The sequence below is a fragment of the Phoxinus phoxinus genome (assembly GCF_949152265.1).
Source record: "Phoxinus phoxinus genome assembly, chromosome: 18".
Taxonomy (NCBI): Eukaryota; Metazoa; Chordata; class Actinopteri; order Cypriniformes; family Leuciscidae; genus Phoxinus; species Phoxinus phoxinus.
The window spans coordinates 7,220,544-7,236,874 of NC_136893.1; the positions used below are offsets into that span (position 1 = coordinate 7,220,544).

The following is a 16,331-nucleotide window of genomic DNA, read 5'->3' on the forward strand; positions in this document are numbered from 1 at the left end:
GATCCTTGGCTATGCCCCCACCCGCCATTTCTCTCCCACAGTTCTACAAGCGAAGATCAGTGGCAAAGTATCATCTATATACTATACAACACATCACACAGGCTGCATATACACAAGTAACAAGTCACTTCATTTGGGAATTTGCAAAGGAACAAATGTGTTGAGTTTTACAGTTAACTGTGTTTAACTCTCAACAATAAATCAGTACACTAATTCAGCCCGCAAGGGACCTCCCCTCCGTTTTCGATTCACGTTCAAGCATCAATGCATATTTACTCCGATCTCTGTTTTAAATCTGTCAGAAATCTATTTCCTGTTACCCGGGAAAAGTCACAACCAAGCAAGCTTAAATGGTCAAGAACATGCCAAAATGTCATAAAATATTTCAAGCATGAAAATATTACATTTTACAGAGACAATAAAGCGTATTTAATGGGAGTGCTAAAACTGGAAAAGTTACCTGCTGTAGTTTAATGTGAGAGGTCAAAGTGTTGCTTCTTAGACATTCCTTGGTCCTTTCCCACTTGCGCTGATTGGTTCTGTTCTGTTCACCACGTTTCCTGACAAAAGGGGCTCCTTGATTCCACTTTATTACAATAGGTTAAAGGTGAAGGCCTTGACATTATTGAAGTTCAAAGACAACTTTTAATTATATATTTTTCTTCATACGCATAAGTGCCAACTGCACACTTGCACGCCGTATGAGCCCACATGTTGTGGCAAAATCCATGTAGTGTGATCACATGTAAAACTGCACATGGGGACAACATGCAATACCAATATCTCACCTCTGTTGGGTTTGTCAAGATGCATGCAACTCGGCTTCTTCTGAACAGATTATTCCATGTGGGCGATATCGTTTGATATCGTTTTTTGCACCTATAGACAATAAGGGTTCATTTTTAAACGTCTCAGTTTTTTTGTTCTAGCAGCCGGACTTTCTTGTTTACTATTTACTGCGGAAGTGAACACCATTCCCCTCGAACAGACGGTGCAATTAAGTCAGAAAAAGGCAATTTAGGGCCCTGACTTTATTGCAGTGTCTAGACTACAAGAGTGGCGATTCCATTTAGAAGGTACTAAAAGTCGTTACCGAAATGCTCTCTAAATTTTTGACGTGTTCAAGAGCAATTTCATGCATCCCTTTCTTAGTCACTTTAGACAAATACACACATCCCTAAAATTCCCTAAATGTTGAATATTTTGATATTTACCAGTTTTCATTGAAAAACAACCGATATAACTCAATGTTGATACACTTGAATAAACGTGTGGAAGGGAGACGACGAATAGAGAGATAGATAGAGCAAGAGAGAGGTATAGAGAGTGAGTTTTCATTACTTGGCAGTGGTAAGTTTATTGTATCTTCTCTCAGATCTCTGTTTTTACTGCAGTGTTGTTATACACATTCACACAATTTTTACTTCACCGTAGACTACCTTGTGTGTTTTTAAAATCAAGTCACAATTGACATATCACAGTTTATATTTATTCGCGTTTATTTTTGATTATTAATATATAGTACACAGGCCAATTCGGATCGCTTAGTAATCCTTGCGAAAAATGAGAACTTTGGACGTACAGCAAATAATTTAAAGAATCGAACAACAAAGCTCACACGGCTGCAAAGGCAATGTAAAGAAAAATAGCAGCAGGGATAGGGTGAGGATACTCAAAATAACATTATATTTACATTCACGAATGCACAATGCATATTCTCTGTACAAGGAATACAATATTACAGATTGTACAAGTCACAGTTCTAAATGGTGAAAACATAAAAAAGTATGACATCTCCAGATTTAAACCAGAGTCGAGTGTATGTGTTTTAATATACATATATACAACCATAAAAGGATAAAGGATACAATTTTATAATATATTATAGTAGGCTATTTTGTGACCATTTTCAAAGTGGAAATTTCAAACATTTCACTTAAAAGAGGTGTCACATACATTTTGAAAAAAAAATGTAATTTTTGAGAAGTGTAAGTTTCACTTTGAAAATCACAAACTAAAAATGCCAGTTTATATTGTCACTTCCTTAGTGTCATTATAAACTGACAATTCTAGTTTGTGATTCACAATTGGCATGTTCTGTCACCAGCCTCAGCCATTACAGTAATGTTAGCCTTTAAAAACAGTTTTTAATACTGCTGCTGGCCTTGAATTTTTTTTTTTTTTATAATATTTTTATTAGATTGATGGGGATATTTAGACATACGTAATTTGAGTTTGCAGAAATATTAAATAACAGACAACGCCATTTCAACAATTACAGCAACGGATTCCCAGAGAAATACTGCAGGCGATCTCTGCTTAATTTCTTTTCTTTCATTCTACGATTCTGAAACCATATTTTGACTTGTCTGTCAGTAAGGTTTAACATTCTAGACAGCTGCAGCCTTTTCTCCTTGTTGATGTAAACGTTAAAGAAAAATTCTCGCTCCAGTTCACGAATCTGAAACTTGGAGTATGGACATCTCTTCTTTCTTGTGCGCGGAGTACCTTGGGATAATAAAAAAATACATTTAAATGATTATCTTATTAAACATTTCCTGAAAAAAAAAACCCAGAATGAAATGCATAAATGCACAACACATTTTTTTTTAATTGTTGTTTAGACAATGTGATGTGTTTGTAATCTCCAGTGTCACCAAATGCCTAATGGATGGTATCTAAGATTACTGTATGAGGAAGCAGACACAACTAAGTATGTCACTCCGATGCAATACTTTACAGCCCCGAAGAAATCTTATAAAAACAAATCAAAATGTATATTAAAAAAGAGAGAAAACAATAAAACATCATGTTAAACTCGGCAAAAACGTAAACAACAGAAGGTTTTTGAAAAAAATAAAATTATTTTTTACCTTTTGAACTTTTAAAGTGATTTTTTTTCCTGTCTATGCATTTTTCCTGTTTTTTTTTTTTGCATCACATTAGGCTAATAAATAAATGTGTTATAGAACACATGACGTGAAAATGTGTTCTCTTTCTAATTTGTAATACTACAAACAAATGCATCTTACTATGGGCCTGAGGATACTGTCCCTTGTAAATGGCCGTGAATGTTAGCTTCTCTTCTGTAAGCTAATGCATATAGTTTGAGATGCGCCGCAAAAACAAATGGCAGAAATCTAAAATATCGAATGTATATTGAAACGTAATTACGACTGTTCTGATTGGCCTCAATGTATATTGTGTGGCATTCCAAAAAGAGAAATGCCTCTTTTAAAATTTTAATTTATTTCATTTTTAGATAGATAGATAGATAGATAGATAGATAGATAGATAGATAGATAGATAGATAGATAGATAGATAGATAGATAGATAGATAGATATGACACTGGGCAAGCACTAACATTGTGGCCATTGACTAGGCTATATACATCAACCCCACGGTAACTCAAGTCACAGCACGTTTAACAGCTAATAAGGACTTAGTTTACATTCGAGCTGCTAAAACAAAATTCACAGTATGCCAAAAGTAATGTTCTGCCCAATTGGTTTTTACCCCCGACAGCTAAACGAGAAAATCCGTTGCAATGCTCAACGCAAGTTCATGATCAAAGTTAGCATTTGTCACAATAGCGCGCTCTTAAAATTTCACAGACTCTGGGATAGTAGCGTCTGTGTATAACATCCTCTTTTTTCAAAGCGCTTTCCCATCGTAAAAATTCTTTTCGTTGGAGGAAAGAGCTTTGTAGGTTATAATAAAATCCTTTGAATGCTTATAAAACTCCACATAAAATCTGACCGACAAAACACCGGGCTAGTCCCTTAACCTTTCCCCATTTACAGCTTCGGTACCTACTCGAATGGCTGCTCTTGCTCGCGTTCCCGTCCTTAGTAGCTGCTGAAGTGCACGAGCCCGAATTGGTATGTTCCTCCTCATCCTCTGGGTCCTTTTCCGGCTCCTGCGCTGCGGAAACAGTTGTGGCTTGTTGAGACGAAGTCTCTAATTTGTTCATCTCGCTCTTTTGTAAACAATGTTCTGACTGATTGTCCGTGCTACAATAAGCGGTTTCAAAAAAGCGGTCAAAACCTTGAGGGAGCACGTTGTTTTTGCCCACGCCGGCGTAGAAACCGGTGGAAGGGTGGCTAGAGTTCGGATGATGCTGGTGGTGGTGGTGGTGGCTGTACACACTCTCGTTTTTCATGAGCATTTCTGTCATGGTGGATGGCGGAAGACAGTCTCTGTGCACCAGGTCTTCTCCTGAGTAACAAGATGCATAGTTGGTTCTGTGGTGCCATTTGCTGGACGGGTCCAGACCATAGGAAACATCTCGCACTGGTTGCACTTGAGATAGATTTGTGGAATAGGGGTATGTGATTTGTCGCGAGGGCCCCTGTGGAAGGAACGAAGAGACGGCGGAAAATTCTGGAACGTAGTAGGTGCAGCTGGGGAGGTAGATGTTGGAGGCACAGCCCGTCCTGTCCCCGAACTCGGATGTCCGGTCTTTACGCGTCTGGGAGCAGAAGTTGCCCAGATTAACAGAGTTAAACATCTTTCTCCTGTAGTCCGTACTACAGATATGATGTTTTGGATTCGGGCTGCAGAAGGAGAAAATTTGGGAAGGCGAGATGACGCGCAATCCGTCTAAGTCGCCCCGCAACACGTGATCGAAAGTAGATATTGTCATATATCAATTTGGAACACATGGATGCGTAGGAGTGGTTCTGTTGGGTAAGATCTGTGAAATTCAAACGATTAGTTTTCAAATCATGCAAAACCATGTACAAAAAGTAACATCTTTTGTTTGTTGTTTTAATCGGGTTTTGTAAGAACGAAGAGAAGTATTTTCTATTTATGTGTAGGCTACGTGTGTTGGAGCCTGTGTAGGTATTGAGTAACCCTGATTTTATGAGTCTGAGGCAACACAATTATATGCTTATATAACGTTACATGTTCTAATCTAAGACTTTCGCATGTAACAAAACTATTACAACTTTAAAAGAAGGATAACTGGCATGATTTATTATTCAGTTGTAGTGTTGATTTCTGCACTGCTTATATTCAAGGGTCGAGTTTTACCGCATTGTCAAGATGCTTTTGTTCAAAAGTATAGAATTTTATATTAGGCTATATATAAATATATATGCGTTAATATATATATTAATATAAAGCATATATATTTATTCATGGTATGGTTAGCAAGCATGCCTTATAGATGTCACGTGTCAGCTCCACCCAATTCTTGAATATAGTCATAGAACATTTGTGAGTTTGTCTTTTTTCCTTAGATGAAAACATTGGGAACATGCAGAAAACGATACATCCACCCGGAGATTTCAGTTATTGCTTAACACAAAGTTAATGCTGATGCTTTATGTTTGTTTTTAGATGTGGTTCGATAATTTTAAACGGGGGAAAACTTTTCTCTTGGTTTTAATCTACAACACTAAAAATAAAAGCTATGAATGATGCCACTTATCATAAATGATGACTATATCGTGAATGTAAAACACTGTATTTGATCAAAGGAAAAAAATAAAATAAAACTATGTGTAACATACTATTGTGTTCGACCTTCCTTACACCCAGCACTACACGTTTTGGCATTTAATATGTGCAAAGCACGTCAAATGATCCCATGGATATTTTAAATCTCTGAGACCATTTTATGAGAGGCATCTGTTTAAGGCAAAACATACTATCCAGTTTCAATATGTACCCTCCAGCGTCTAATAAAACAAGCCTAAAATGTTTTATTTTTGTTGCAGAATTCGGATAAATAACATTTTTAAAGAAAATATTGCTTTTCATTTAAAACTCATTTTTAATATAGTGAAAGATCTAAGGCTATAGTAGCCTATCACTATACGAACACATTCTGCTAACACTGCAGACCATGCTAATTTTTTGAAAATTATTTCAATAGTTTCAGTAGGCTAGTTGTAGGCCTATCACAAACTTATTCGTGAAATAAACTATAATAATAAAAAAGTTCAGTATGCAGCAATCGTTTAAAAATATTTATTTATTTTTTAAATCAACTGTTAGTTCGTGTACAGATATGTAATATGCAGATTTACTGGCCGGTCATGGACGCATTTCACAGAGCAACACATATAAACTAATAACATTTACCATTGTTTATGATAGGCCTACCAATTGGTTTTAATAGTTTCTCTTCAGAAAGATTATTTTTATAGGTCTATTATTTATTCAAAGCAGCTTTTCAGAGTGTCCATATTAACAAACTATGATCGATTGTTGTAAAAAAATATTCGTATCAGTTACACTGCACATCGCAACTAAAAAGTTTTTTTAAACAGAATTTTGCTATAGATTACTTGCGTATTTGTGTAAGAGGTATGTGGCAATGACTTTATGAGTCCTCTCTGAACGGAGCCCTCTCAAAATTGACAAAAGGTTGGTGTGCAATATGCCTTCAACCAAGTACAAAGAAAGCAGACAGCTGCCCAGACCCAGCACTTGAATTTGACCACTAAAAATTCTCACTGCAGCCGCCATAAAAGGCCGAACGGCGGAAAAGCAAGAAATGCTTTGTTCTAAAGAAAACAAACACAAGGTAAACAATTAAAAAGCTCAAAGAATGAAATATCTAACTAGTAAGATATGCAATACAATGATTGACGAAAGCTGTACTATTCAGGTTTCAGTCAATCAGGTCTATACAAGTTATTTTGAACGAGCTAAAAAAATAGCCGTGTCACCAATTTGAGACAAAACTCTATCGTAAAACTGTTAATGATCAGGAACAATATCGATTTTTTGGTAGTCATTCCATTCAGCATACGTGTTAATGCGAGAAAGATTTTGCGAGATAACAACTGAAAAACTTAACATGTTGTTCCCACATTGTGTGTCTTAATGGTTTCACAACAAAGTCTTGTTTTCACGCAGTACATACAACTACTGCGTCTGACATGTTTTGTACCTGATTTTGCAATAGTTGTTCTACAGGAGACATGTTTCACATGCATGTCAACTAATTTGATGCAATCGTACAGTTTCAACACTATACTACTGGCTGTAGGACCCTGAAATTCAACAAAGGTGCGCCCTTTTCTTTCTCTAAACAAGCACTATATCCCCACAAATGCTCTGCCCCTGCTGGAGATTTGGACAATTGTTGATATTGTGATGTAGCAGTTGAATTGAAGGGGCAAGTTCATCTGGAAAGAAAACCTAGAAAGGCGTTTAGAGTCTTTAGAGACAGAGGTCTTGTAAATGTTTGCAATCACTATGAAGAACAGTGAGCTTTAAGACATTGTCAATGGAATTTTTTGATAGCCGTTGCAGCAAAAGGTCTACAATTATAGAGTTAAAATTACAGTCACGCATTAATGTTACTCGGACTAAAACGGCGCGGCTAATGCCTCAGAAAAGAGACCCGGAGAAATAGCCCGCACGGTCAATCTCAGTGTTTGCCCTGCCCCGGCGGTCAAATTCTTCGACTTTTCTTCCGTACGTCAACACAAAAATACTTCTTGCCTCATGCCGATCGAACATCGACTGAAAATGAAACATATTCAGAAGTCTTGATATGTCAACAATGAGACCAAACAACAGTTGCAGGCAACACTCAAGGGCCCTTCAGTTTACCTCTAGGGCTAAAACCTCAGCAGGGCTAAAAAGGGAAACTGTGTAATAGCATTACTGTCCCCTCATGGCCTAGATAAATTTAATTGGATGTAAGTCGGGCTGTTAAACTCGCTCGTATGAGCTGTGAACAGATTCAAGCGACAACAAAAATGGCCCTTCTTTTTACAGAGGTCTCCGTGAGTGCATAGCCTGAGCTACAGGCAACCAGTGCCCAATTGTGTCAACTGAACATCGCAATCATAGAAATCCTAAAAGCTTGTTGCTCAAACGGTAAAGTAAGAGCATAAACAGACAATCGAAGAAATCTTTTATTATTAAATATTTTGTTAGTGGGTGTACATGTGATTAAAACAATACATTTAGCTAAAAGAGAGATGGCTAATTGTGTACATTTCCATGAACATTTACGGGGTGCAAACTGAGGAAACTTATCGTTTTGAGATAGGCTACGCGATAGCGATTTATAAAAAAGTAAAAAACACTGATTGTACACAAATTGCTATTGTCTTTTGTCGCATATGAAGACTGTTTTTTATTTTATTTTTTATATATATATATATATATTAATACAACGTTGGTCTTATATACTTATACACAAAATATTATTTCTGTATGGAATTATTTTCATGTGTTTCACACCCGAAAAGTAAATTCCTAAACTCGACTGATACAGGACTATTGCTTTTTGTTCCGAATAATAGGCTAATAAAAATCCTAAATAGGTTAGGCCTATGCCTAGAAAAGCGACTAAAGTGAGATGATCATTTCTTTTACTATAAAAGAAAAAAAGACAATTAATGTTGTTTTCAATAACAATTTTCTAAAAACATCAAGGGGTTTACGAAGCCACAAAATGTGTATAATCAATTAAAGAATTCCCACCAAAAACGTTTCTTGTAATCTGTATTTATATTTATCAAATAGGCTATTGTTAATATCACGGGTGGATAATGTGGAAAACGCTAAATATGCATCGAATGTTCTTCATGTCAGAACCTTATTTACTCAACTGATAATAATTGTCAATATTTGCGTTGTGTCCCATAACATTTTTTTAAACTGCACTGAAATGCAAATGCCACTTCGGTTACACTGCTTACATAGTCTACCAAGATGTTTACTTCATATTTTGTCATTCGATGACAGTAAACGGAATGGCAGTTATTGCGGAAACCAGATTTCAGACACATGGCGTGTTGATGACAAGATAAAGGTATGTAGTACTCAAAAAAATTACTAATATGACACCGCATGTCTACGGCACGACTTTGTTTATAAGCAACATAGCGTTTTTACATAACAAAAGGCCAGTAGCCTACCTTCACTCTCCTTTTCTTTTTTTTCTTTTTTTTTTTTTTTTTGGTAGATACGGCCTTATTAAAACCATTACAGATTACTCTGCTACATTGATAAATACACAGAAATATATTTCCAGGACCTTACTCCACAAAGCTGACTCACTTACACAATTAATATCCAGATATACGTCTAAGATCGCTTTGAAGTTGGATCCAAGATTAGCAAGACCAAAGGTTTGTCGCAAGGAAAATCGGAAATGTTTATGTCCGCCCCGTCCACCACATAATCTTAATTTAGTTAAACTACGTCGTAGGCTTCGAGCATATAAGAAGGGTGGTTGTGTTAAATACATTTGTAATATGAATTGTTGTTTGCATTTCTGAAATTAGTTGAAATGTTTATGTAGGCTACTCAACACATTATTACAAAAAATAATTGGTTGATTCGATTAAATATCTGGTGGACGTAAACTTCATATTAATGATTGAATTTTGTCTACACAAATGGTATAGGATACTTGGTTCCTATATATGGGACACACTAACTTGACCTTCAATTTGTAACTTGCTCCCGCCCACTAAGACAGGGCTAACGCGAGGGGTGGGATCGGAAAGAAGGCCCCAACATTCTATAAACAGTCAAAACAATCGTTTCCAAAAAGAGGTTATTTTCTTAAAAACTGAATAGTTATAACAACTTTCATTCAACAATATTTGCGTTGTTTGTGTGCGGTTTTTCTCTCTCATTGCAACACATTTTCCCCCTTTTTTAGTTGCTCAGGTATTGTTTTGCAGACCACACATTATAATTTGTCTTTAGTATTAATGAACTATTCAAAACGCATTCATTGGTTTTGCGCGGTTCTGCATAAGACAAGCATGCGACGGTGCCTTGTTTCCAGTATATATGTATCGTTTCTCTATAGAGTTTTGCCATTACGCTGCATAATATTCCCCATACAATATTTTCTAATCACTTAAAAATAACTGCAAGGGAATGCGTTCTAGTCAAAGCAATGCTATATTTAGTATACAAATACAAACATAATATGTTTCAAAAAAGAAACATTCATGCAATAAGTATGCATGCTGTAGTTATTTTTATATTATATATTTTTATTTTTGACATCGTGCCGAAGCTTTAGCCTATAGTAACAGAAAATGTACCATGGCTTAGGCAAACTGAATTTAAAGATTTATGTTAAATTCTTGAAATGTTTTATAATTAAAAAGCAAGACGTCAACATCCTTTAATACATGTTATTATGAACACTCTGTAAAGAAGGATTTTATAGGCTATTTGCATACTACATTGTGATACAGCCACAACTGGACTGAAAGTTGACGATGCTTCGAGTAAAAATTATACTAAGGTACAAGTTAATAAAGTAAACAAATAAGAAAATAATGAAGTTTTAATTGTCAAATTTCATGTTTTGAGGATAATAATAACAAAAATCCTGGCAGTACATGTAGTCGAAGAAAATAATATAATAAGGAACCATTCACCCCCGTCATTACTGCCTTATCGTTGCAACAGAAGATAAGGCCCAATTAAAAATGTCATGCAGAAAGTTTACAAGAAATTTACAAAGACAATTCAAACAAAGATTATTAAAGTAATTTTAAGCCAGATAAATTACAAATTAGAACAAACTACACTACAATTTGCATACAATTTATAAGATTCGTATTCGGCACATTCAGTTTGCCAATAACTTTTATAAAGATGATCAGATAAAATTAGCGTGAAAGAAGGTATTGTTTCCAGTGCGGTGTCAGTGATTGTAATTTCAACTATAGGCCTAATCAACAAGCAAATGTTGACACTGCTTAAATACAGAAGTAACCAAACCGCTGAATATAAAGACGGGCATATACACGTTTAAAGATACTGTTTATAAAACTACCCATTGTCAAGAAATATTTCGGTCTCTCTCATTTACAGGCAAGCCTCCCTTTCACAGACATACACTCTCACAATCTCGTGTGCAGTGCAAGCGACGCCAGAAATCGACTTCTCCCGTCTCTACACGTCTGTGATAGGAGCAGAGCACTTAGTGAACCACATGACTACACAAGTTTTGTGTGAAGGGCACTGAGGTGCTCAATGACCTCTGAGCCGGGGAGACGAGTCGTCATAAACAGATTTGGCCAGTCTCAAAGTCAAAAGCGCCGCAAGCACATAAAATGCTATTGTTACGATTGCAGCGCATTTGCTTTAAAGGAAGCCAATAGACTTGACACTAGCCATCCCTAAGATCCACTTTATTTTCATTCTAATCACCAGTGATTCTCCATTCATAAAATGTAGTAGCCTAAAAAAAAAAAAAGTTACAACGAAACTTATGTGTTACATCGTTTGGTTGAACAAGGTAACCTCATAATGACCAAAATTAGACTACAAGTTGTTCCTAAAATTCAGTACAAGAAGTTCTAATTCCTTTTCGTGAGCAATTAAAAGTAGTCTATACTATGATTATAATCGCCTATCAAAATCCTAACAATCAAAAAGAAAACGCAACCTTCTCACGCTAGATATTTCAGTGATGAGCAATGAACTAAAACGCCGAAACACGGTCCAAAACGTCTTTAACCATCCAGAGTTCCAAAACAGGCAAGCCGAGTATTGCATGTCCAGCAGTTCGTCCTCCCGGGGCCCTATTTCGGCGTCTGTTCCATTTATCCACTAGGTGGATGTCTTTACCATTTCCAACCACATGATAAACCATATCAATATTGTTGCACATGTGGCCATGTTGGCAAACATTCAGATTGCATTTTTAGTTTTCTCCCGAGTGTAAGAAACAACAAAAGCTTTTTTTTGATGTCTTAACCTTATAGCTACTGAAATAATTAAGAGCCAATATGGTCAAAATAAACATAATGCGATGAAATGTTTCTGAAAACGGTTGTTTGAGCCCCTGAAGTCGGCTTTCCTGCTATTACTGCATAGAAAAATGTGTTAAGGTAACAGTTATCAAACTCAGATAACACTCATAGGCCTTCCACATCACGAAATAAGTCGATAAAATGAAGTTTAAAGACTTTATTAATCAGAAACTGTAGGTTACACATATATGGATACATTCATGAACATTATTTACAAGACATTTTAATCGCAAGGTACAAAGGAATGCGACAGTGGAGCATTCACAAAATTACACAGAACAACACAGAAAAATTATACATCGGAGACAATTTCACAAAACATTTCAAAGAGGGGGAAATGTGACGATCATTTTTATATATTTGTTGATGTCATTCATATAATTGTATTTTCTATAGATTCACAAAAATAGGGTTTAAAGCAAATGACAGTCGCCAATCTGTCAGACCAATAACAACAACAACAAAAGAAAACAAAACGTAGCACCGACTTCTGCCAAATTCCTTTATAATATAATAATAATTCATAATAATAATATAATAATACTTACAAACGAATAAACTACTTTAGATTATACAAAGTTTTAACCAGTTACGTGGCCATAAAACGTTATTTTCAGTTTAAGGTGTTTTAAAATAATACATGCGCCTTTTGACATAAAAAAAAAAAATAGCCGGAAACATTTGCTTTTTTACCTTCTAACTACAGTCATTATCATCATGCAGCAAATATGAACTATTTCACTGGCATATAATCCATGATCTGAGTAAATGATGTTTCTAATAACACAATGATTCCCGCTAATTAGCAAAACAGGCTCGTCAATATTGGGATATAAATCTGATCTCTTCTGTTCTATGATTGCTAGTTTAATTACAGTTATAAATTGATTAATCTTTTTTTTTTTATGTATCATTGCGCGTCTTAATATTACTTAACCATGCATTTCTCTCCCAGAAGCATTGTTGTTGTGAATTAATTAAGTAGACCTAAGCTAATATGTCCGAATAACGCAGATCAAGGGACGAGCTATCGTTAATGGGAAATTTATGCTGGTAAAAATGCAAATATAATGGAGTTTAACGTTTTTCACTAGGTATATCAAGAATAAATATTTTATCAGCAGGAAGTCGCGTTTGTGCGGCTTAGCTGCAGGCCTACTAATTTACACTTTGGCCAATATCTAGTTGTTGAAGTAGGCTAGGTAATCTCCTCACATTTGTCAGAATGACATTTCACAGGCTAGATCAAAGTCTATTCATAAAAGCTGTTCTGTAATTGCAGTTTGGTTCTCAAGGGCCCAAGATATGAGTTGGGTCACTAACTTTGTGCCCGTGACCGTGAACGTGCCAGAGAACACGTGGCGACGACTGCGGAACGGAGATAAGACGTTGATGGCTTAACGCGTCTTATTGTTGAGGACTGAGTTTGAAAGGCTCTTTCTTAGCGATAACTGGCAAAATAAAAACCAGTTGGGAGATTACGAACAGTTAAGGATTCTCGTTGAGACAACATATGGAGTTTATCAGTCCATTTTTTTTAAGCTTTAGAACACTGATCATGGCATGAGTGTGTTATAATTTTAAAAGATCTTAACACTCCGACAATAAATATTTAGAGATCATTTCAATATCATTAAGACTGATAAGAAAACATTTTACTGTCCGAAATTCTATCTCACAGCTTATATTTGTCTGAATTTCTAACTAGCAGTTAATTACTCAAAGTAACTAAAGTGAGAAATGACTTAGACAGCTTTTTACTTTCAAAACTTAGACTAACACATTACCATGTACATGCCCACAATTGCTGGGCACAGACCCTCTTAAATAAACACTAGACCACATAGTATAAGCAGACTTTTTGGAGCTATCATTTGGTCGCGTACCCATACATGTTTGAACTCTTATTCGCGTTTTCTGAATGCGTCATGGGGCAAGACTTTCAGAGTAAAATGGGCCAATGGCAGATTCCCATTGACTAAATACTGGTGTTGGACTAGCATTGAGCAATGTATATTTTGTGCCTCCTTAGAAGAAGGACAACGCCTGCTCCCTTAGTAACAGTCTCTTTTTCTTCATCCGCCGATTTTGGAACCAAATTTTAACCTGTTGGTCGCTGAGATTGAGCCTGTCAGACAGCTCCCTGCGTCTCTGCCGGGTGATGAACTCGTTCAGCATGAACTCTCCCTCAAGCTCGGCCAGCTGCAGTTTGGAATAGGGCTTTCGCTTCTTGCGGGTCCGGGTGTGCATCGGGTACCACGGGGCACCTAGAGGGGCATAGCACGGGTTCATGAGAGAGCTCCAAAACATCTTAGGCCAACACATCAAAAACACCAAGCCACGTAAAATACAAATTTCTGGTGCGTTTTATTTTGTGAGGCTGTTAATATGACAATTAGACATGATTCAATGATAATCTGAAGTGTGATGCAAGCTGTCGATATGACGAATGTATCTGTTTACACAGAAAGAATGTCTTAGAACGTTTTACTGTTCTAGTTAAATGTACATTAACGCGGTAATTGTCCTTTTTGCGAGAACTCTACTTATTTAGCGGTTTCAAGGCATATTAAATGCACGGCAACTGATATGAATTCATTTTACGAGTCATTAAAACAAACGTCCTCTTTTCTCTGAACAGAGCAATTGCCATTGTACAAATCTGTCCTTCTTACTAAAATAACGTGAAAGCTTTAGCAAAACCTACATATATCAACAATAACTATGCTTTTTAAACAGCACCAAACATTGGCAACGGGATTGTTGAATTTTATGATGTTGTGTTTACTGGTTGTATAAATGACTGAGCGCTTAAACTGGTGAACGTGGAGCATTTTAGGGCAACCCCTAGTGGCCTTGAACAACCACGCAAGATCCACGCAGGAAAATCATAACAGTTGCCAGTGAATGCCTAAATAAACCGTCATGCAAAATAAATAAATAAATAAAATAGCTGGAGCAAGACATTTGTACTGTGTGCTTCTGTTGCCTTTTCAGTTGTGATTAAAAGCGATGGACAAACCTCCTCCACTGGCGAGATTGCTTGCGTGGTTTCCTTGCGATATCAGGGTTTGTGGATCGCCTGCTGAAGTCTTTCCTCCTTCGTTTAGCACTGAAGAACTGGAGTCGGACTCCAACGACTGACAGGATGGCGGGTCTTGGGTCAGATGTTCGGTGCCATAATCATACTTTGAGAAGGTGCCACTGTTGCCCATCCCATTGTGCATCCCGTGATCAGACGATACTGATGTTTCTCTCGCTCGCTCCTCTCGTTTAAGATTGTTGCTCTCTGAACACGGCTCTCTGGTGCTGCTGGAATTGCCATAATAACATTTGCTTTCCTCCAGTCGGGTTATTTCACAAGATCGATTAAAAGAGGGGTTAATGGATACGGGACTGCTAAAGTAAGACTGAGGATATCCATTGCACGACTCCGATGGATTCCACGGGAGAGAGCAAACATTGTCCCTTCTAGGGTACGAGAGAGACGGTAGCCCCGCCAGCTGTCCCCCTGAGGCTCTAAAATTCGGGAAGTAAAACCTGTCTCCAGTGTGGATGTTTACCAAAGGTCCCACAAACCCAGGATTAAGAAGATTATGCTCGCCCATTTCCGCGGGCCAGACCAACAGCTTCTAGTTTATTGCAATCTGACATTTAACGTAGTTAAACCTGGAGGTGCACCTGATTGGTCATCTCCACGTCACGTGCCGGAGCTTACTCGAACACTAGAAGGTACCACCCACTTGGTCCATTTCAGACAAAACAAAACATTAACTTCTGTATAACGGGTTTTATATGCTTTTTTAAAATACTATAAAATATCTTATTAAAAATGTAAAATCTTGTTTTTCTTTTCCCCTAGCTCAAAGGTTCTTAACTGATCATCTTTCACTTTCCTGTTTAGAAATATATAGAAGTGTCCCTAGCCTCGTTTAATCTTTATTACATGGAAAAAAATAAATAAAAAAATAAATAAAACACCTTTTCCCCACAAAGAAAAGGCTATTTCCCCCTTAAAGCAGAGGGTGATTTTCGCCATTGTTTTCAAACAAATTACGGTTGAATTCAGTGTCATATAAAGATGTGATGTCTCATCTTTTACAGGCTTGTTTTAAAGAAATACTGATGCTCAGTGCTGAACTCCACTCATATTTACTGTAGTGGGGTCAGCAGGTTGAAACCATTGGCTCCGTAAAAGAAGATGATATTCTATAAGATTTTTTTAAAAGACCGTAGCCTATATTTGAGATAATATGCTCTAGTACACCTCACATGAACAACTTTAACAGATACATCCTATAAATACTCGCAGTCAAACTCATGCAGAGTTGTTACACATCTCGCAATTCTTTTATTTGAATTTTACAAGCTGGCAGAGGGCATTAAATGATTCTGCCGCTCCAAATACACCACACTGGATCACATTAATTGATTTTTGATTGTAAATATATAAAATACAAGCAAATTTCCCTCATATCAAATGCAACGCCGTGTCATTGTCACGTGTATTATTTGAGAACATAATGAAGCGAAAATAAAGATTAAGATGACAAAAAGACAATAA

The 16,331-nt window shown here is 36.6% G+C and overlaps 3 protein-coding genes across 9 annotated transcripts in view; all 3 read right to left on the bottom strand.

The window, feature by feature from the left end:
* hoxc10a (homeobox C10a) overlaps window positions 1-16,331 on the bottom strand; it is a 50,895-nt gene that overhangs the window by 7,848 nt on the left and 26,716 nt on the right. For 2 of the 6 annotated variants that reach the window (XM_079588082.1, XM_079588081.1), the window contains 2 exons: window positions 789-879; window positions 461-586 (listed from right to left, as the gene is read on the bottom strand). The exons of the other annotated variants lie outside the window; for them this stretch is intronic. The gene's annotated coding sequence lies outside the window, so the exon portion shown is untranslated. The remainder of the gene's footprint in view (window positions 1-460; window positions 587-788; window positions 880-16,331) is intronic. 6 annotated transcript variants of the gene reach the window in all.
* Window positions 1,478-4,969, bottom strand: hoxc11a (homeobox C11a). Of its 2 annotated transcripts, XM_079588657.1 has the most exons (3): window positions 4,050-4,969; window positions 3,819-3,926; window positions 1,500-2,508 (listed from the first exon to the last, which is right to left on the bottom strand). In XM_079588657.1, exons 1-3 carry the CDS (start codon window positions 4,645-4,647, stop codon window positions 2,276-2,278), a joined length of 939 nt encoding a protein of 312 aa, XP_079444783.1. In that variant the 5' UTR covers window positions 4,648-4,969; the 3' UTR covers window positions 1,500-2,275. The 2 variants fall into 2 exon arrangements, with proteins under 2 accessions (XP_079444782.1, XP_079444783.1); XM_079588656.1 differs by having other exon boundaries at window positions 1,478-2,508; window positions 3,819-4,969.
* On the bottom strand, window positions 13,682-15,406 carry hoxc12a (homeobox C12a). Its single transcript, XM_079588095.1, has 2 exons — window positions 14,790-15,406; window positions 13,682-14,034 (listed from the first exon to the last, which is right to left on the bottom strand). Exons 1-2 carry the CDS (start codon window positions 15,373-15,375, stop codon window positions 13,796-13,798), a joined length of 825 nt encoding a protein of 274 aa, XP_079444221.1. The 5' UTR covers window positions 15,376-15,406; the 3' UTR covers window positions 13,682-13,795.